Genomic DNA, 23,315 nt, shown 5'->3' on the forward strand with positions numbered 1-23,315 from the left:
TATCCCAAAGAGATACTAGATTAGGGAAAGGGACCTGTATGTGCCAAAATGTTTGTGGCAGCCCTGTTTGTAGTAGCTAAAAACTGGAAAATGAATGGATGTCCATCAACTGGAGAACGGCTGAATAAATTATGGTATATGAATGTTAGGGAATATTATTGTTTTGTTAAGAAATGATCAGCAGGGGATAACTGGAAATTAGTATGGCAGAAATTAGGCATGGACCCACACTTAACACCATATACCAAGATAAGATCAAAATGGGTCCATGATTTAGGTATAAAGAATGAGATTATAAATAAATTAGAGGAACATAGGATAGGTTATCACTCAGACCTGTAGAGGAGGAAGAAATTTGTGACCAAAGATGAACTAGAGACCATTACTGATCACAAAATAGAAAATTTTGATTACATCAAATTAAAAAGCCTTTCTACAAAAAACTAATGCAAACAAGATTAGAAGGGAAGCAACAAACTGGGAAAACATCTTCACAGTTAAAGGTTCTGATAAAGGCCTCATTTCCAAAATATATAGAGAATAGACTCTAATTTATAAGAAATCAAGCCATTCTCCAATTGATAAATGGTCAAAGGATATGAACAGACAATTTTCAGATGATGAAATTGAAACTATTACCATTCATATGAAAGAGTGTTCCAAATCATTATTAATCAGAGAAATGCAAATTAAGACAACTCTAAGATACCACTACATACCTATCAGATTGGCAAAGATGACAGGAAAAAATAATGATGAATGTTGGAGGGGATGCAGGTAAACTGGGACACTGATGCACTGTTGGTGGAGTTGTGAACGAATCCAACCATTCTGGAGAGCAATTTGGAATTGTGCCCAAAAAGTTATCAAACTGTGCATACCCTTTGACCCAGCAATGCTACTACTGGGCTTATACCCCAAAGAGATACTAAAGAAGAGAAAGGAACCTGTATGTGCCAAAATGTTTGTGTTAGCCCTGTTTGTAGTAGCTAGAAACTGGAAAATGAGTGGATGCCCTTAATTGGAGAATGGTTGGGTAAATTGTGATATATGAATGTTTTAGAATATTATTGTTTTGTAAGAAATGAATACAGAGAGGCTTGGAGAGACTTACATGAGCTGATGCTAAGCAAAATGAGCAGAACCAGGAGATCATTATATACTTCAGCAACGATACTGTATGAAGATGTATTCTGATGGAAGTGGATTTTTTTTGACAAAGAGACCTAATTCAGTTTCAATTGATCAATGACGGACAGAAACAGCTACACCCAAAGAAAGAACACTGGGAAACGAATGTAAACTATTTGCATTTTTGTTTTTCTTCCCAGGTTATTTTTACCTTCTGAATCCAATTCACCCTGTGCAACAAAAGAACTGTTTGGTTCTGCACACATATATTATATCTAGGATGTACTGCATATATAGGACTGCTTGCCATCTAGTGGAGGAAGTGGAGAGAGAAAGTGGAAAAATCGGAACAGAAGTGAGTGCAAGGGTTGTTAGCTTTTGTTGTAAAAAGCTGTAAAAAATTGTTGTAAAAATGTTGTAAAAAATTATCCTGGCATGGGTTCTGTCAATAAAAAGTTATTATAATAAATTTAAAAAAAAAAAAAAAAGAAAGAAAGAAAGAAATGGCCAGCAGGATGAACACAGAGAGGCTGGAGAGACTTACATGAACTGATGCTAAGTGAAATGAGCAGAACCAGGAGATCATTATACACTTCAACAACAATACTGTATGAGGATGTATTCTGATGGAAATGGATATCTTCAACAAAGAGAAGATCTAATTCAGTTCCAATTGATTAATGATGGACAGAATCGGCTACAGCCAGAGAAGGAACACTGGGAAATGAATGTGAACAGTTTACATTTTTGTTTTTCTTCTCAGGTTATTTTTACCTTCTGAATCCAATTCTTCCTGTGCAACACAAGATCTGTTCAGTTCTGCACACATATATTATATCTAGGATATACTATAACATATTTAACATGTATAAGACTGCTTGTCATCTGGGGGAGGGGGTGGAGGGAGGGAAGGGAAAAGTCAGAAAAGAAGTGAGTGCAGGAGACAATGTTGTAAAAAAATTACCCAGGCATATGTTCTGTCAATAAAAAGTTATAATTTTTTAAAAAGTTGAGTTTCCACAGATGTTGCAAGCTTTCAAGCAATATAGGACAGTGGATACCACTGACTGACCAAGAGGTTTTCAGAATGTGAGAGGTTAAGGAAAGTTAGGATTCACAGAACAATCATGTGATCAAAAGAAGCCTTAAGCAAACAAGGAATTGGGGAGCTAGGAAAGTACAGGTAGATTCAGCCAATCAGAACATCTTATGGTTTTGATAAAACCACAAATCTACGATAACCAACCCAGCCCAAACTAGTTGGAGTCAATAACCTGACTTGACCAAATTACAAATGTTCCTGTTTAATAGGCTATTTGAATATTAAAAACACATACTAAATAACATAATGAGGTAGGGGGAACATGTTTTTATATATTTAGGGGGAAACATGTAGTGGTCTTATTAGAACGATTATAACTAGGAAAGAATGGACCAATCTGTTGTCTGAAAGGGCTGCATCAATTAACAAGTATAAAGTTTTTCCCAATTTCTGTGCTCAGTGTTCCCTCTTAGAGGACTGGAGTCCGCTTCTGGCTGGAAACATTAAAATGATTCCTTAAGATTTTTCTTTAATAAATTTTCCTTGATATCTGATTTTCAGTGTCAAGAGTGTATTTCTAATAATATGAATGTAATGGAATATTATTGTTCTATAAGAAATAAGAACCAGCCAAAAAGTTATCAAATGGTGCATACCCTTTGATCCAGCAGTGTTTCTACTGGGCTTATATCCCAAAGAAATCTTAAAGAAGGGAAAGGGACCTGTATGTGCACGAATGTTTGTGGCAGTCTTCTTTGTAGTGGCCAGAAACTGGAAACTGAGTGGATGCCCATCAATTGGAGAATGGCTGAATAAATTGTGGTATATGAATATTATGGAATATTATTGTTTGGTAAGAAATGACCAGCAGGATGATTTCAGAAAGGCCTGGAATGACTTACATAAACTGATGCTGAGTAAAATGAGCAGGACCAGGAGATCATTATATATTTCAACAACAATACTATATGATGATCAATTCTGATGGACGTGGCCATCTCCAGCAATGAGATGAACCAAATCAGTTCCAATAGAGCAGTAATGAATTGAATCAGCTACACCCAGTGAAAGAACTCTGGAAGATGACTATGAACCATTACATAGAATTCCCAATCCCTATATTTTTGTCTGCCTGCATTTTTGATTTCCTTCACAGGCTAATAGTACACTATTTCAAAGTCCAATTCTTTTTGTACAGCAAAATAACATGTATACTTATATTGTATTTAATTTATACTTTAACATAGTCAACATGTATTGGTCAACCTACCATCGAGGGGAGGGGATGGGGAAGGAGGGGAAAAATTGGAACAAAAGGTCTGGCAATTGTCAACGCTGTAAAATTACCCATGCATGTAACTTGTAAATAAAAAGCTATTAAAAAAAAAAGAAAGAAAGAAAGAAGGAGCAGCTTGACTTAGAAAGGGAGGGAGAGAGGGAGGGAGGGAAGGAGAGAAGGAGAGAGGGAGAGAGGGAGGGAGGGAAGGAGGGAGATAGAAAGGAAAAAAGAAAAAAGGTCCAAAAGGCAGTAGGTAATATAATACTGAAGCTCAAGGATGAGGCTGGGGCTTCTATAGAGATCTATGGCTATTTGCATAGAGAAAATAAAACTCATATGAGCTAATAAGGTCATCAAGTTAGAGAATATAGAGATGAGAACCTTGGGAAACACCCAAAGTTAAGGAGCATGATATGGATGATAAACCAGCAAGAGCTGTCAAGACAGGTAGGGAAAGAACCAAGCAAAAGAACCAGCCTCATGAAAACTGAGTGAGGAGAGCATCCAGAAGATAATTATCAGTCTCAAATACATCAGAGAAGTCCTCTAGAGGGGTGAAGACTAATAAAAGACAATCAAACATGAAAACTTCAGTTGAATGATGGGATCCAAAGCTACACTGCAAAGGGTTGAGGAGTGAATAAGAGGAGAGAAATTGGAGGAAATAAATGTTGACAGCCTATTCTAGAAATTATTTCTAGTTAGTCAGAATAAATGACTGAATGAATGACGTATTTAAGCACTTCACTAAGTTAGAAGAACTGTGCTAAGGGCTAGGGATATCAAACTGAAAAGACAGACCAGGCTCTCAGAGGTCACATCTATTGGGGGAACAACATGCATGGAAAGTTTTGGCTGCTAGTCAGCTGGAAAGGCCCTGTGGTCCTTAAGGGTCAGTAGCAAAGCAGATAGTAATTAATATCTCGGCTTTAATATCATTTCAGTTGATCAAAGTTTCCATTTCTGATGTCGGACCATACAGTGCTAAAGGCTTTGGTGATAAGACTTTATTTGAGGGATAAATAGATCTGGGTGCAGCATCTGCAGGAGTAGTTACCAGGCTGTTTTCTCAACAGAATAACAATTAAACATACTGACTTAGAAGCATTGCTATCTCAAAGGCTCTTGAGTTCAGTCTTATGAGTCTTCTCAGAGTCTGAGGATAGAAATGCTGATCAAGGTGGTGATGATGTTGGTGGTTTGTCTGGATGAGAAAGAAAGGAGATAAAAGACAGTAGCTTGAGGAATGAGACAATCTAATGAAATTTTTTCTTAAGAATGAGAAAGAGTTGGGCATATTTAAAGGCACTATGAAAGGAACCAGTATGTAGGGAGAGGTTAAAAATGAAAAAGAGGGGATCATTAAGGTGTCAAGTTGCAAGAGAAAAAGGGAAGTAATAGGACTAATGTTTCACAAAGAATGTTGCCCTTGGTGAGGAAAGGGGCCAACTCATTAAGCAAAAATTCATATCAAGAGAATTTGAGAGAAGAAAGCATTCATCGTAAAAAGTCTAAATTTTCAAAGTTGGGAAGAAACTCAGCAAAGAGGGTGGGCATAAGGAAAGGTATGAGAGGATTAAGAAGAAAAGATTTAAAATAAGCTTTATGAAGATTAAAATAAAGAGAAAGAAAAAGACCTCCTTGAGGCAATAAGGGCCCAGTTAAAGTTATTCACATAATATAATTGCATAATTTGTTATGTACTCAAAAAACTTGATTGTGTGACTTCCTTTGGCTTCATTCATGTGCCCATAATTAGGAATGGAGGAGGAAAATGATGGGAGAAATCTTAGGCTAGGGTGTAACAAGACAAGGGATGAGCAGCAATAGGACAAGGAATTATAGAGAATAGAGCAGTGTAACGCTGCTCTATTGGTTAATGAGAGGGTTGACACTGGGAAGAAAGGGAAAGAAGTGAAGGCACTTGGTATACATAAATACTGGTTACTTCAATTTGAAAGTATACAGAGGAATAAACAGCAAAAATCACAATAGAAAATGTGGTTTAAGTTTATTAAGCTTAAATGATTATCAAACTTATAGATTACTCAAAAACCTAATATTTTTTATTACATTAATATTTTCCTCAAGAAGAGAGCTGGAGGATGGGATGTTAAAGAGGTAAATAGAATACTAGAAAAACTAGATATGATAGATCTTTGGAGAAAATTGAATGGAGATAGAAAGGAGTACACTTTCTTCTAGGCAGTTCATGGAACCTAAACAAAAACTGACTATATTTTAGGACATAAAGACCTCAAAATCAAAAGCAAAAAGGCAGAAATAATAAATGCATTTTTTTTTCAGCTCACGATGCAATAAAATTACTTTCAATAAAAGGCCAGGGAAAAACAGACTAAAAAATAATTGGAAACTAAATAATCTCATCCTAAAGAATGAATGAGTGAAACAGTAAATCAATAATTTCATTCAAGAGAATGACAATGAGACAACATAACAAAATTTGTAGGATGTAGCCAAAGCAATAATAAGGGTAAATTTTATATCTCTAGATGCTTACTTGCATAAAATAGAGAAAGAGAAGATCAATGAATTGGACTTCCAACTAAAAATACTAGAAAAAGAATTAAAAACCCCCAATCAAATACCAAACTTGAAATTCTAAAAATAAAAGGAGAGATTAGAATATAAGCTCCTTGAGATCAGGAACCATTTCACTTTTCTCTTTTTATCTTCAGGTATGTGTCACAGTGCCAAGCACAAGGTGAGCGCTTAATAAATATTCATTAATTGACTGACTACCCTGAACATTTGCTAAGCCGCACAAGGGCAAAATGGCATTAAAATAGCACCTCACTCACAAAACATTACTCAGAAAAATGACAGAAAGCCCAAATAAATACCTCACAGAAAAATAAAAATTAGTCAACAGGGTAAAGACTCTAAAGAAAAACTTGCATGAAACTAAAGACTATCACAAGATCATTTATAGATGAACGTGGAAGGACAAACAGATTCAAAATGGAAAAGTTTTACCAAACTTTTTATAGCAATCCATTCTTATCTTCAACAACCTTATAATCTAATAGCTCAATTCCTATGTGCAATGAGGAAGTAGAAATGGCAACTCAAGGAAAATGAAAGAAACAGACTGACCTAACTGCACTCAGAAGAAATTTGTGCCAAACAAATGTTTAAAAGGTACTCAAGGATATATTTTCAAGATCTAAAAGAGGGAAACATTTCAAAAGAATGAAAAAGGTAATGGATGGAACTACAACCAATCAATAAACATTTATTGAGTGCCTACTATGAACTGGAGAGTATAATTACAAATGTGGGAAAGCTTCTGTCATCAGGGAGCGCTTTTCTACTAGGAGAAGTTATGAGGACAAAATACATTCATCATGGAGTATACTGAAAATATATACAACATATATTGTATTTAACATATACTTAACATATTTAACATGTATTGGACTACCTGCCATCTAGGGGAAGAGGTGGGGGAAAAGGAGGGGAAAAGTTGGAATGGAAGGTTTTGCAAGGGTCAATGTTGAAAAATTACCCATGTATATGTTTTGTCAATAAAAAGCTATAATTAAAAAAGAAAAGAAAATATATACAAAGTAATTTCATGGGCACTAACAACCAAGGATCAGAAAAAGTCTTCTGAAGGAGGTGACAATGCAGCTCAGCCCTGAAGAGAACCAGGAGTACCAAAAGGCAAAGGTAAGGAAAGAAAGCATTGCAAGCATGAGAAACAGCCAGCCGGTCCAAAGCTAGCAAATGAAAGGCTCTAGGCAAACAATAACAAGCAGGCTGGTTTAGCTGGAGCACTGAACATGTGAGGAATCTTATGTAAAGAGTATAAAAAAACAGATTAATCAGACTATGAAAGGCTTTAAATTCCAAACAAAGAAATTTGTATATTATCCTACAGGCAACTGGGAGTCACTGAAATTTCCTGAACAAAGAGTGACACAATCATATCTTGCTTTAAGAATATCAATTTAGCAGTTGTATGGAAATGGACTGAAAACAGAAGAAAATAGATGCAAGGACATAAATTAGGAAATAATTGCATTCATCCAGGCAAAAGATGATAAGGACTCTTAAGTGGGGGTAGCTGGTATGTACTGGAAGCTCAATTATCAAGTAATAATGCCTAGTCTAGGATAGTTGTAGAATGAGTAGGAAAAGGTGGATGAGTGCAAGAGATACTGAAGAGATAGAATCAATTTTTAAAGTGACTGAGAAAATAATATATACTGGGTCTATTTTCTCATCTACATAAAATGAGAATATTAATCATGAGTTATTATTATGTGGGGAAAAAAAGGTTGAAGAAAATACTAACTATTGACCAGTTGAGTTTAAAGTATAGATAAGCCATCTAAGTAAGAACGGCATCAGGTAGCTGGGAAAAAGTTTAAAAAAAAAAGGGGGGGGGGGAACAAATTATTGATCCTTGGGGGAAAAGAAGAACTATCTAAAGAGTTTCAAATAAACTTAGATTTTTAAAAGAAATGTATAGGAAATGAAAATAAGAACAGATTGCAAAGGATAAATACAAAGAATAGTAGCAGAAATGTTAATGCTCCAAGAGCTGAGATTTCTAGGGAATGCTAAGGATAACAAAAAAGGATTGTTTTTTTTTTTTTTTTTAAAAAAAACCACACTGAAGTATATAAAATGAAGTCACCAAAGTTAAAAAAACAATATATACAATGACTACAACAACGTAAATGGAAAGCCATATAACAAAATAATCAAAAGTAGATGTAGCAAAACTATAAGACCAAGCATTATCTTCAAAGAAATGGGAAGACCACAGGTGTTGCACATTGAGCCTTTTCTGAATTTTCCAATGCAGCGATTGATATTACTGATTTTATTCCTCTTTTTCTTTTGTATTTAAAAATACTATCTGTTATAGGGGATGGTTGTCTGGGAGAGGCAGAGGAAGAAATACTGGAGGGAAATGATGACCAAAAAAAAAGACATTACTAAAAAGTTATTTTTTTAAAAAGTTGCATTAAGAAAAAAGGCAATTCTGGAGAAACAAGAACTGATGTAAGGAGATCAATGTACACAGCAACAAAAAGATGATATGATGATCTATTCTGATGGACATGGCTCTTCTCAACAATGAGATTATTCAGGCCAATTCTAATAATCTTGTGATGAAGAGAGCCATCTCCACCCTGAGAGAGGACTGTGGGGACTGAGTGTGGATTACAACATAGTATTTTCAGTTCTTTTGTTGTTGTTTGCTCAAAGTTTATTTTCTTTCCCATTTTTTATCTTATTTTTCTTGTGCAGCAAGATCATTGTATAAATATGTATGCCTATATTGGATTTACATATATTTTTACCATGTTTAACATATATTGGATTACTTGCCATCTAGGGAGGGAGTGGGGAGAAGGGAGGAAAAATTGGAACACAAAAATTGGAATTGCAAGGAAAAAACTGAGTTGAAAAATTATCCCTGCATATGTTTTAAAAATAAAAAGCTTCAATTAAAAAAAAAAAAAGAAAAAAGGCAATTTTAAGAGCTGGAACCACATTGTTCACAGAGGATGGAATGATAAAAAAATAATAACAGAGAAGGTAGAGCTACTTGGCTCTGACTTACTTTGCTTTTTATTTTCTCTACCAAGGAGAATGACCTTTGGACTAAAAAAAAAAAAAAAAAAAAAGGAACAAAAATAGCCAATAAGTAGTCAATATCCAAGACGAGAAGATACTAAAAGATTATCCAGCTCCCCTTGATAAGTTTATGTCAGATGAACTATAGCCAATACTAAAAAGGGATTGTTGAAAATCCTGCAGAATGATCGTGAAAGACTGGAAAAAAGAAGTGTTAAAAGACTAGAAAAGATAAATTGTCCCAAAGTCAAAAAAGTAAAAATGGAATTTAAAACTATTGGCTAGTAAGCTTGATTTTGACTCTGGACAAAATCCTAAAACGTTGATAAAAAAAACATGGTTATCAAAAACTAGAAAGTGAAGTGGTGAACAAAAAAAGCCAATATGGTTTCAACGAAAACAGATTCTACAAAACCGTGTTCAATTGGTCTTCTCATTTAAAAAGCAGATATAACCTTGCAGACAAAGATTCATATAGTCAAAATTACTGTTTTTCCAGTAGCAATGTATAGTTGTGACAATTGGATTATAAGGAAAATTCAGTGCCACAACAGAAACAATACTTTTGAATTGTGACTCTGCAGAAAACTTTTTTAAAATAGCTTTTTATTTTTCAAAATACAAGGAAAATACTTTTCAACATACAAAAACCCTATGTGCCACATTTTTCTCCCTTCCTCCCCGAGATAACAAGTAATCCAATATAGGTTACAGATGTGCAATTCTTCTAAACATATTCTGGAGAAAATTTCTGAGAGTATCTTGGACAGCAAAAAGATCAAATCAGTCAATACTTAAAGAAATTAATCCAGGTTATTCACTAGAAAGTCAAACGCTGAAGCTAAAGCTTAAATATTCTGGCCACATAATGAAAAGATGGGAAACATAGGAAAAAAACTCTGATGTTGGGAAAGACTAAACCCAAAAGCAAAAAGGGATGGAAGAGGACATGATGAATAGATAATGTCACGAAACAATAAGCATGAAGCTGAACAGATTTCAAGATATAGTGAATGATAGAAGGTCCTGGTGTGCTATGGTCTATGGGGTCACAAAGAGTCAGACATGACTGAACAACAACAAAAAGGGATAATTCCCTGCTCAGGGGAGTAGGGAGGTGCTAAGACAAAAGGTAAAAAAAAAATTAAAAAAAAAAAATTATTCCTAAAAAATGAGATCATGTCATGTTAATTTCCTTACCTTTTTGGACAAGATTAGAGTAGCAGAACACCTTTTTTGACGAGATTAATTACAGTAATAGAACAAGGGAATACTAAAAGATAAGCTTTGCCAAAATTTTGACATGTTATTCTTGTGGCTAAGTTAATATAATTAAGCAGTTCCAGAAGCGTTTGAATGGTCTAACCCAAAACATTCACTAAATAGTTCAATGTCAACTTGGAAGGAGGTCTAGTACATTGACTATGAGAATTTATGCTTGGCCCTGTGTTATTTAATATTTTTACCAATAACTTGGATAAAACTACTAATGACATGTTTGTCAAATTCGCCGAAGTCCAAAAGCTGTTACAGCTTACACAATGGAAGACAATAAAAATCCAAAAGAATGCTAGTAATATTAAGAGGCTAGAACACTGAATAGAAAAGAATAGGACAAAATTTCATAGAAATAAATGTATCAGCTTTACATGTATAAGATATGAAAGGTATGGCTATTTAGCAGCACTTTCTAGAAAATATCTAGAAGCTTTATTGAATTGCAAGCTTAAAATTAGCAAAGTAATAATGTCCAGGGAATAGGAAAATAATAATCCCACTGTGCCCCTGCCTATGTTTGTGTTCACTTCTAGGCCCCATATTTTAGAAGAGACATTAACCAGATAGAAGACATTCAAAGGAAGATATTCAAGAGAGCCAATTATAATGTCATGAAGATGAATTGATCAAAGAACTAAAGATGATTAGCCTCAAAAAAAAAAAAAAACTTTGAGGGGAAAGGGCTTTCTCTTGGAATAAAAATTAGAATTGATTTGCTTCACCCCAAAAGAAAAAATCAGAAGAATTTGCTAAGAGACAGGTGTAAGGACAAGCTTTCTAATCATTGGAGCTATCCCTAGATGGCCTCAGGAAGTAGCATCACTCTCACTATAGATCCTCAAGCAGAGATCTAGATAACCTTGATAATCTAGATAGAGCTGAATATGCTATAAAGGGAGAGTTGGCACATGATTTTTTTTATTTGCATTTGATTCTGTACTCTAAGGCATCCACTGAAGCTGAGATACAACAAAGTGCAGATCAATGTTCTATTGCTTTTGCTAACTCAGGCCTAAAACTAACATGAGGTTCTCTACCAGAAAACAGGTTCTCCACAGCCAGCATCACATCAACCACAGGTAAAGTCATCAATTACAGCAAAGTTCATTTACCTTGGCATATACTTTCCAAGGACATAAAGATGATGAGGTTGATATAAACATTACCAAAGACACCAAAGTGTCTGAGGGGGTCAGAAGGAAAGGGCAGGAGAAAAGCGGTATTAGGCTGAATGTCTACAGAACCATTGTGCTGACCCCACTGCTATATGCCTGTGAAACCTGGATGGTATATCCGTACCATGACAGGAAACTGAATTGTTTTAGGAATATTCTGAAGATGATCTGGTGAGATACGGTACCAGATACCGAGGACCTCAGTATCTTGGCCAAGCATTCAAAATCTACTACAGAGAGCACAACACCAATAGGCTAGACGTATTGTTCAAATGCCAAATGTTCATGTATCTAAAAAACATGGAGAACCCAGACAAGGCAAGTGCTCATATAGAAGCCAGAAGAGTCAGTATAAGGACATTCTCAAGATTTCTGAAGAACTTCAGAATCAATTATGTAACATAGGAGACACTGGCAAAAGACAGCCCATTGTGGATTGCCTGCATCAAAAGAAGGCATTGGGCTCTAGAGCAAAGCAGAATTATAGTAGCTAAAAAAACAGTGAGATGTACTAATTTAGAGATATTTCCATTCTAGGTGTTCATGAGGACTATATGTGCTTGAAATGTGGTAGAGTATTCCAAGTTCACATTGATCCAACTCAGTTGGAGACCCTATACCTTGACTCCAACATAGTGATGTCATTTTGGTCTTCTGAGAACAAAGGGCAACAATCAATGATGTGACAAAGGATTCTTGTTCAGATATGTGTTAGATTAGACAGCTTCTGGGATATTATGATTCTGTGCTAAAGATTTGGAAGTCATTTGAATAAAGAGTATAAGTGAAGTCAAAAGAGTTTAATTAAGATCACCAAAGTAGTAGAGAAAAAAAAAATCAGAAGAGCATGGAAGTCAGTATTGGAAGGTACCTGAGTGACATGAATAAGCAAATGAACCAGCAAGAGATAAGAAAAGGAAAAGTCAAACAAGTAAGAACCAAGAATCAAGTCATAAAAGCCAAAGGGGACAGAAAGGAAGAAATCTTTAGAAGGAAAGAATAGTCAAGAGTGTCAAATGTCAAAGAAAGAACAAGGAGAATAAGGAACAAGAACAGATAACCTCACAAGAGTAGTTCCACCCCTATCTACTTTTATCCATGCTGAAATTTCAACATATTTTCAATATACCCCTTATTCTATCAACTACTTATTCTCCTTCCATCTAAGCAGAGCTCTTTCAAATGAAAGCTTCCTAATATAGACTCCATTGACACAATCACCATTTATTAAGCACTTTTGTATCAGGAAACATGCTACAGACCACAAAAACAGTATCTCTGATTTCAAAGCACCTATATATTTATTTAATCAGGTAACAACATTCACACATCTAAATAAATGCAAAATAAGTGAACTGTAATAGAGACTGGGTAGACATTAGCAACTCCTATTATGAAATATATATATCCTGAAAATTCAACTTGAGCTGAGCTTTGAAGGAAGATGGGGATTTTATGAAGCTTAAATAAAGAGGGAGTAAATTCCAGGTTTGGGAAATAGGAAGCAAAGAAATGGAAAGTGGAACATCTTATTTGAAGAACAAGATCGTCAGGTGAACTAGACCAGGGAGCTCATGAAAGGGAGAAACTAGAAAGGTTCAGTTGAAACTGAAATTCCAGGGACACCTCTATATAATGAATAGTCAGAAAAAGACTCCTGCCACAATTTTACATCTCCAATTCTCTATCCCAGTAAAATTTAAGTTTCAGTAAAAAGAAAGTCTCAGTCCTTTCCCTGAAAGTTGAGACTATTAAAAGCTCAAGTATTTGCCTTCCCAAATGTTTAGTTGCTACTTAATATATGCTCACTGAATAAAAGAAAAAGCTAGGATGGGACCAAACTGTTTAGGGCTTTAAATGTCAAAATAAATTAATAATATTTTATTCCACAGTAGGCAATCAGGAGGTCCTGGAGCTTTTTAAGCAGAGGTTTCTGTTGTTTGTCCTTCATTCTAGAACAGGACTATGAAATCAGATGCCATGAATTGGATTTAAGTGAGAGAAGGCTGCGCAAGGTCACCTGCCTCATTTCCCCTCCAGAGCCATCTGGGTACCGTGGCCAGACACAGGTCAGAGGGACTGGAGACAGCTCTGGATATAGTGGGAGACTTTGGTCTTTTGAGCTAAGATCTTTAACATGTCAGACTGACAGAAACCACACCTGTTATCCCTCCATTTATCCATTTATTTAAATTATTTAGTTTTTTTTTAACTAGATGAAAGAGACGATTCTTTAAGCCTTGGCCAAATCCATGCTTTAGGAACGCGAACAAGGAAGCTATTTGGAGGACTGAGTGGAGAAGGAAGAGAGAAGACACAAGAGGACCAACTAGGAAGCTCCTTCAGTAGTCCCAGTGAGAAGTACTGAGGTCCTGGACTGAAGAACAAACAGGACATTGTAATACTTTCCTACGCATGCCCTTAAAGCTCAAATATTCTCTACATGTGTCCCTTCTCTCTCTCCCACCAATCTCCCGGCTCTTCTCCCACAATCACAAATCTGCCGTCTCCATCCGTCCCCTGTCTTTCTCCCAATCTCGAAGTCTTCTATCCATCTTCCCCACATTTAAATAGTGCACCTAACTTCTAACAGCGTCCGTCCCGACTGCTTCCTTCTCTGGCCCTGGCGAGAGCGCCCTCACCCATCTCCGCTATGTAGCCCCCCCCGTCCGTCCCGACTGCTTCCTTCTCTGGCCCTGGCGAGAGCGCCCTCCCCCCCCCCCCCCCAGCATCCTCCCCTCTCCCCACCGTGAGGAGATGATCAGGGCCGCCAGGGGGTGGGGGAGGGCCCGGCCGGATCAAGCAGCTTTCCCCTCGGGCCTCCTCGGCTCGGGCCGCGCGCCCGCCGCCGGCGATCGCGGAGGGCTCTGGCCGCAGGCTCCGGAGGAGGCGTATTAGAGGAAGAACAGGCCCCGACAGCCGAGGGGCTCCCCCCTTTCCCACACCGTGCCGGCGCGCAAGCCCTCCCGGCCTATCCCCACCTTCCTCAGATATCTAAGCAGCAGTCCCAGCCCGACCTTTGCGGTCGATGTCGCTTTCCACGTCGCTCCCGAACAGATCCTCCATGTCGGCCATCCTGAAGCCCCAGCAGCCGGTGCCTAGCTTTCTTTACGGCAAGAAACCGGCGCGCCTCACGACACCGTCGCAAAAAAACATAGCTAAGCAAATAAAGAGAGCGTGTCTTCTCCCTCCCCCTGGATCCGCCTTCCGCGCCAGCCCCGCCCCAAGTCTCCAAGAATGGGAGAGTCATAAGTGGGAGGGACTGGCGTGGGTGGGAGGGGCTTCTGGGTGGGAGGGGCTACGCTGAATGGACTGCCCTAGTTGGCTAGAGTTGGGGGAATAAACGAGGTCACTGTGATGCAGTGCCAAGTTGAAAATCCTTTGTTTCTACTTTTATTGAGTTTTGTTTCCGTCTTAGAAAAAACCTGGTATTGCTGCGATGTGCTAATACGTTTCTGACTTAGGACATTAATGACGAATGACTCTTTTTATAAAAATTAATTTAAAAGCCATTATTTAAAACTTTTAGCGCATTTGTTCAGGGAGCAATTAAGGTCAAGGATGGGCGAGGTCTCCTGCCAGCCAGGCTTGCCAGATTTCAGATGTGGGGCAAATTACAGAGTGGGAAAGGAGGAGTCTTGGACTGACTGTTCAAATAAATACAAAATGACTCTTTTTCCTAACGGTTCTTGCTCAAGTGAGTTGATGAAACTGTCCAACAAGTTCTGTCCTGTCCCGTGGCCATCGACACTCATCCCTAACGAAAACCAGATGGCTTCCTGTGCTTATAAGGATTTGGTTAAGAGAAGTTAAAATTGATTATCCCAGGCCTGAGAGAAAATGCATATTTTATGGTGTTCCAGAAAGATTTTCGTATGTAACATGAGCATTTCATGGGTTCAGACATTGGAGCCATTGTTTTCCAACTCTGTCTACAGAGAGGGAAATTTAGCCCCCAAGAGATTAAATGACTAGCCCTAAATCCCACTACACACCCACAAATCAGCCGGTTATCAAGCATTTATTAAAATAGTACCTACTCTGAACTAGACACGGCCAAACACAGGTAAACAAAGACAGGCAACAAACATAACAAGAGCCAGGTCCTCTGGATCCAAAAATCCAGATTCTGACAAAATCACTTGCCCTCTCCGGGATTCAGTCCCTTATAAAGAAACATTTCTAAAAAAACAGGATATCTAACATCCTGTCTGTTCCAAGAATCTTGAGGGTCTATGATCTGTTCAGCAGCAAAAGGAAAAATCTTAGACTGAGGAAACAAAAGAAATTTAAAATGAAGATATTAAGATCCACTGCTAATTGTAGACTAGTCAGAGATATGGATAAACTATTTCTAAACTATAATACAATCAATGGGAAAACTATTAGCTTTTGATTTTATGCACTTTACAAAGCAAGCAGGAGACATGCAGGTTTGTACAGATGTATACAAGTGAAATGGACCTTATGGTTCAGTGAAAAGATGGCTGGATTTTGGATTGGAATCCTGAGCCTCTGAATCCAAATGAAGAGGCATAGAGAAAGCTCCTATCTTTTTTTTTTTAAGCTCATATCTTAAAGGAAGGTCTTAATAAATCATTTTATAATGTGAAATATAATACTCTAAATGTGTACATTATAATATGTAATTTGTCACAGCATCTTTTGGGGAAATTTCCAAAAAAGCAAATAAGTATATATATATATACTTCAACACCCAATATTATTGTGCTAATAAGTTTCAACTGAAAATTCCCAATGAGTAAGTTCATCCTTCCCTATATTCTGACTAGAAAGCATAATGGTTGACCCTCTATTACAATTTTTAATTTTCACTTTTTTCTGTATCTTTTTGGATATTATTGGATAGATGATATGCTAGTAAAATGTAAATGTATTTATTTTCAACTCCTCCTTCACTCTTACTTCTTATCCAATCCCTTAATCCACCAAGTCACCTTATTGCTATATTCTCAATACATCTGCTATATCCTCAACACCCAATATTATTGTGCTAATAAATTTCAACTGAAAATTGGCCAATGAGTAAGTTCATCCTTCCCTATATTCTGACTAGAAAGCATAATGGTTGACCCTCTATTACAATTTTTAATTTTCACTTTTTTCTGTATCTTTTTGGATACTATTGGATAGATGATATGCTAGTAAAATGTAAATGTATTTATTTTCAACTCCTCCTTCACTCTTACTTCTTATCCAATCCCTTAATCCACCAAGTCACCTTACTGCTATATTCTCAATACATCTGCTATATCCTCAACACCCAATATTATTGTGCTAATAAATTTCAACTGAAAATTGGCCAATGAGTAAGTTCATCCTTCCCTATATTCTGACTAGAAAGCATAATGGTTGACCCTCTATCACAATTTTTAAATTTCACTTTTTTCTGTATCTTTTTGGATATTATTGGATAGATAATATGCCAGTAAAATGTAAATGTATTTATTTTCAATTCCTCTTTCACTCTCACTCTTTATCCAATCCCTTAATCCACCAAGTCACCTTATTGCTATATTCTCAATACATCTCGTATATCCTCTGTTCTCTCTATTCAAAACAGCCACTACCTTAGTAACTCTCATACTCTCACCCTTAGACTATGTATCAAATTAGATTTCTAATTTGTATACTGCCTCATTTGAGCTTCTTGAGATCAAGAACAACAGTTTTACCTTTCTTTGTAACCCTAGTATTTAGCACAACTTATATCATTTATTACTTGATTTATCCTTGTTGAATGTCTAAAATAAAAATTTACCATTTAAAACTCCTATGGAATTTTTTTTCATCCACTAAATAAGACTTTGGAGACAAGACTAGAAGCAAACACATAAACCCTGTGCTTTTAGGATTCCTGTATGTATGAAGTGTTAAGAAATGTGTAAGAAATGAAGAATTATTTAGATTTTTAAAAAACTTATTAGTAGGTAAATTATAATTTTTAAAATATTTTAAAATTTTAATATTATTTAAAATTATAATATTAAAAGATGCAGCATTATAAAAATACCTTGAAAATGTCTATTTACCTATGTAACTGTGGCCATGTCATTTAATATTTCTGATCTTCTTTTTCAAGGGGATTTTATATTTAGAGCTAAAATTAGACCCTTTTTAAAACAGAGCTTTTTTTTTAATCTAATACAATTCCATCATCAATAGGCTCCTTTCAACCTCAGTTTGGCATCTGCAAAATTTTATAGGATATACGAGGCACTTTACTAACATCTCATTTAATCCTTACACTACTCAGAGAAATAGATGCTATTTCTCTGAAATAGTGCCTATAGATGAGAAAATAGAGGGTGAAAGGTCAAATAACTTGTTTATGAGGCAAGATTGAACTGAAGTTTCCTGACTCCAGGTCCAGAACTCTATCCACTGTAACTAGCTTCCTGAAATTGGAGATAATGTTTTACATGGTTCATATATATAATTGACATCATATTACTTATCTTCTCAAATGGTGGGGGAAAGGTTAAAGGGAGGGGAAGAATTTGAAATTCAAAACATTTTACAATGAACATTCCAAACAAAATGTGAAAACAACTTTTTAGGAAATGGAGATAAAAGTACTTATCTCACAGAGTTGTTGTGAGGATCAAGTGAGAGTAAATATATGTATATAAATATATAAATATTCTATTTATATATAATTATAAATATAAAAGTTATTTATACATATAATATCTATAATAACATATACACATATACATAACTGGGCATTGTATAGGTATGTAAAATAATGGCCATGACTTTTTATATGTGTAAACAAATACATGTGTATATTTGGTTGAATGCATGATAGTGAACAGGAATGGTCTTATATGTGAATGCATTTGGGCATGTGGTTTTTATTTGTTTTGTATGTTTATGTGTCTAAATATAACCATATGTAATTGGGCATGTGTATAAATAACTATGGAATATGTTTATATACATATATTTATATGTATATATACATGTGCTTGGGCTTAATATATAAACAAGTATAAATTTACTTTACATGTTATATATGTATAAACATACATATATTTTTGGGACATATTGTATAGTTACATATGTATATGGAATAATAAACATAAATTTTGATTTATATGCACATGTTTGTATAAAAATACATACATCTGTACTTGGGCATATACTGTGTTGACTAAACGCAGTAGCCAAACCCAAGGAAGAGACAGCTTGTACCCAAGCCACACACCTGACGCAGACTCACAGCAGCTTGACTCATCTGGCCAAAGGGTTGGGCCGGGCGGTACAGGTCAGTTGGCAGCTGCTCTAGTCGGCTGAGCAGTGGGCGTGCCAGTCACGGAGCCCGGACTCTCCTCAAGAGTCGGTGTCTCTGCTGGCCCTCTGACCGCCCCGACTTGCTCCTGGATGCACAGCCTCGGACCTTGCCTGTTCTTCAGTCAGCTGGAATCCCCCTGTGTTCTTTCTGCTAGGACGATGACCCTTACCCCTGGATTGGCAGGAGGCTCTCCTCTTTAACTCCGTCAGAACTTCAGAGGTTTGTCCCCTCCAAGAAGGAAAGTGGGGAGAAGGTCCATTCCAGTTCTGAAGCCCACAGTGAGAGGTCCCAATTCCTGGACATCTTGTGCAGATGGGCAGCTGGAAGGAAAAGGAGATAATGCAGCCTATCGCCTAAAGGTAAGTCACTGTCCTTGCTTGCCCCTTCATACGCAATTGAGCTATTAAAAGTCTGTGAAATGTTTATTTGGAGTCCAAAGGACTTACCTTTATAGGCCATTATCTTTTTTTGCCCCTTTGGACTTTTCTCTTTGCTAAAAGTCAATAGGGCAGACTATTACACAGATTTTTAAAAACTGTAATATAACAAGCTTATTTTAAGGAATAGCAAAAATTTGATTAAATAACATTCAAAATAAGTAACACAATATGAATACAAATAAGCAATAGTGAGGGGTTTTGCAATTTTTTCATAACTTAAGGGTCATCTTAAGGAAAAATAATAATTTTGCTAACTATATAACTAAAATGTCACTCAATTTATATTAAAACTATTCCTGAAACAAGGCCTGGTATAACTTTCCCCTCAAAGTTCTCCTATTTCTTGGGTGTCAATGACTAAAGCAACTGCCAGGGACTGACAACCTATCTGCTCTTCCTAGTGATAGCTCCTCAGCTTTGGGCTCCCTGACTGAGGTCATTTATCCTTCTTCCTCCCACTAGTTAAAAGGAAACAGACCAAAATTCCTCCAGGAGTTGAAGAAGAGACTGCAGGAAATTCTCCAGCAATGATGTCCTTGACTATGCCTGCAGGGAGCATGATCAAGATTTTGACAATAGGGAGACACTTAGGTGGAACAGTGGATATGTATTCAAATGTATACTGGTCCTGGAGTCAAAAGGACCTGAGTTCAAAATCAGTTTCCAATACTTGATGAATAGTAGTTGTGTGACCCTGAACAAGTCACTTAACCCTGATTACCTCAAAACAAACCAAAAAAAATCTCCCCAAAGATCTCAAGAATTCCAGTATTGAATTCTATTTGTTTCACTGACCAGATGAATGAATACTTTTATTTACAATTACAAAGATTTTCAATGATATGGCAAGAATAAACATACATTTTCCTAAAATACCTTTGAGTCATATTCTTTCTGATAAAGTAGACTCAATATTTATCTCAGTTTTTTCAAAACTTTGGTCCACTAATAGAACCAACTAAATAATAGGACCACTGAATGAGTTGTTGTCCTGAACAATTGAGTTATGGTCTGGAAGGTCATTCCCCAAAGTCTAAGCATTAATGTTATTGTTATTGTTGTTTTGTTGTTGTTTAGTTCTGCCGTCACATCTGGCTCTTCTTCACTCCGGTTGAGGTTTTCTCAGCAAAGATACTAAAATGGTTCCTTTTCAAGCTCATATTACAGAGAAGGAGGCAGACAAGGTTAAGTGACTTGCCCAGGGTCACACAGTTTAGGAAGTGTCTGAGGCCAGATTTGAATTCAGGAAGATGAGTCTTCTAGATTACAATCTAGTATAACAATTCCCAAAACTTGGAACATTTCCAGGAACATTTCTCTTCTGTTAGTAATAAAGTAAAAAAAAAGAACATCAATATGAAGCATCGGGAAGTCATTCCCTAACATCCTCACCTGGAGACACTATCTGAGGCATTCTGGGTCTGCATAAGGCCCTCATTATGAAAGTACTAAAGTAAAAAAGAACATCAATATGAAGCTAGGTGATTTAGTAAAGGTTTCTTGGAAAAGATGACTCTAACTGCATAAATTAAGTAATTCAGGAACATATGGATGGAAACATTCCATAAATGAATAGAAGAATATAGATTCTATTCTTGGGAGGAGTAGGACAAAAGTTACCAGTTTTACCAGTTGCACGTGATTCTTCAGACTAGGCATGTAGAAATTGCATGGATGGCACTTTGCATGATAAAAATATATAGGAATTTCCTTGCTGCGATTCTTCAGAGATCTTTTGTGGTTTTGCAAAGTTGAACTACTGGGATGATTTGCAAGAACCCAGGCCAGTGGTGCTGTGTATATTAGGAGTTAGAAGGAACTTCCAGACAAGAATTCAAACTAGACTTATGTAGAAGTAGAAAAAATGCTGATCTTTGAGTTAGAAAGACCCGGCTTCAGATCTCATTGCTTATACTTTCTAGTTTCGTGGCTGTAAGTCACTTCAAACCCTCATGCCTCAGACAACCAGAATTTAATGGAATAAGTCAAAGATGATCTGCAATCTGCATTGGCAAAAGATTTCAATTCAACAAACATTGACTAAATCCCTACTTTGTGCCAGGAACTGTTAAGTGCTGGGGATACAAATAAGAAAAAGAAAATGCCTGCCCTTAAGGACTTTACCTTTCTAATGGAGAAGACAATACATAAAAGGAAACTGGAAAGGGCTAGGGGACACGTGGACAGGTTGGAGGGACCATCTTGTTCCACGGAGTTGAAATCAGAGTTGTGGATGAAAAGTGAGTGAACTGAACATTCAGTTTCTACCCTCGATGAAGGAAGTTCTCTAATCAGAACAGAAATGTGTTCTCCCAGTGCCAACAAAGGCACAGATCCTTCAAACGTTCAATTAAAAAAATAAGAGTTGGAACTGGGAGACAGCAGAGAGGTTCAGTTCATCCCTAAGGGATCCTTGAGCTGGCTGATTAGAATAGTATGTAGGGCAATGACTTTAGAGCAGTGACAAGATTTCAGCTCTACCCAGAGCTGGATCAATCCTTTTTCCATTCTGTTCAGAGAAACAGATCATTTCAGTAGCCCCATCCTGATGGTATCAGAGATAGTCACTAGATTTGAAGAGATAACTGGAAGGAAAGGAAATGTGCATTCCCAGAAGAAGATCTCTGAAGTGAAGCTCCCTCCTGGGTACTACAGGAAGAGTGGAATTAGGAAGTTCAGTATCTCAGTCAAGTGAAGATAAAGAGCTCTGGGACATCCCTCCTGGCTGTGGCTGTGGGGTCTGAGGGAGACCAGTAGGCTAAGAGCAGTGGAAGGGAAACATCACTGTCTTCCTGGTAAATCATAGGCAGAACCCTGCCCCACAGAACTGCAGACTCAGTGTAATGAGCAGCAGGGATAAGGAGCAATAAGGGTGCCTGACAACTGCAGAGAAGTACTGCCAAGTACAAGAAAGGCGATCCCCTACCAAAGGCAAATCCAGGGGGGAGTCTACACAAGAATGAAGGGGGGGGGTGGAGAAGGGAAGAGTTGCCCATAATCAATCAATCAATTATCTTTATTTTCCACTAGATCTGCAGAAGAACTATTTGTTTCCTTTGACTTATAAATAAACCTATTCATTCATCAGGCTTTATGAAAATTCTGAAGAAGAATTAGTGAATAGAGCTTTCTTAGCCATAGGACCTTCAGGCACATCCAAGGAGATCAGAGATATTGGAGAATGATATTTGGGGGCATTATTTGGGCAGAAACTTCCCAGTATTTTCTTCTTTGATCCCCTGAGGAATTTTGGCTCTTTACCTTAGAATTTCTGGAAGCTAAAAGTAGAAGGGACAGGAGCCAGGGAGCCAGAGAGCCAGAAAAGGCAGTCATCCTGAAGAGCAGGCAGGTTCCCAATGGGCACAGGGATTCCTGAGCTGGTGTGACGTGGACATTTAAGAACCCTGGTAAGGAAAAATCCTACATCAGGAAACTCTACTGAATCCTGAGATCAGTAACTTTTCATTCTCCTCACCTCTTTCCCTTTTTCTCCCAGTAGGGACCTCATGCTTTCCCATAGGATCAGAGAGGCATTTACCTTTGTTTTATCACTCCAACAAAAGTGAGAAAGTTACTGATCCAAGGAATGGCTTGTCTCTCTGTGATTGCTTCAGTATGGCATTGAGGGAAATAATTTGGAACAACCTATCAGGGGAGAAAGATTTAAAACTGCCATATCTGCCAGTGCAAGATTTCTGGCTGGGGATCTGTACTCACAAAAGAGAGAATATCATTTTAATAGGTTTACTTTAATGACTTTCTAGAGTAGAAAAAAAAATACATTCACCACAGTTTCTCAGAGGACTAAAATGAGTGAGTCTGTAGGGACCTAACTGGCTGCCATTGAGTCAGGCATTCACCATTACCTATGGCCTAATTGAGAAGAAAACCATTCACCCAAAGGAGCGAAGAGGATGGAAATTTTTAAAAAGTCAAGTCTCAATGAAGGAATAGCCTACCCCCAATAAAGTTGGTATTCTGTCACTAAATTGATTTTCCTAAAATGAAAATCTGATCATAGCACCTTCCCCTACTC

General features: G+C 37.0%; 1 protein-coding gene across 1 annotated transcript in view; it reads right to left on the reverse strand.

Moving 5' to 3' along the window:
• The window catches only part of LEO1 (LEO1 homolog, Paf1/RNA polymerase II complex component), a 69,478-nt gene extending 54,647 nt beyond the window's left edge, over nucleotides 1–14,831 (reverse strand). The window contains exon 1 of the mRNA XM_003755938.4: nucleotides 14,539–14,831. Within this exon, the coding sequence (XP_003755986.1) occupies nucleotides 14,539–14,596 (58 nt within the window). The 5' untranslated portion in view covers nucleotides 14,597–14,831. The remainder of the gene's footprint in view (nucleotides 1–14,538) is intronic.
• Between the last annotated feature and the right edge of the window lie 8,484 nt (nucleotides 14,832–23,315).

The sequence above is a fragment of the Sarcophilus harrisii genome, chromosome 2 (genome assembly GCF_902635505.1).
Source record: "Sarcophilus harrisii chromosome 2, mSarHar1.11, whole genome shotgun sequence".
Lineage (NCBI taxonomy): Eukaryota > Metazoa > Chordata > Mammalia > Dasyuromorphia > Dasyuridae > Sarcophilus > Sarcophilus harrisii.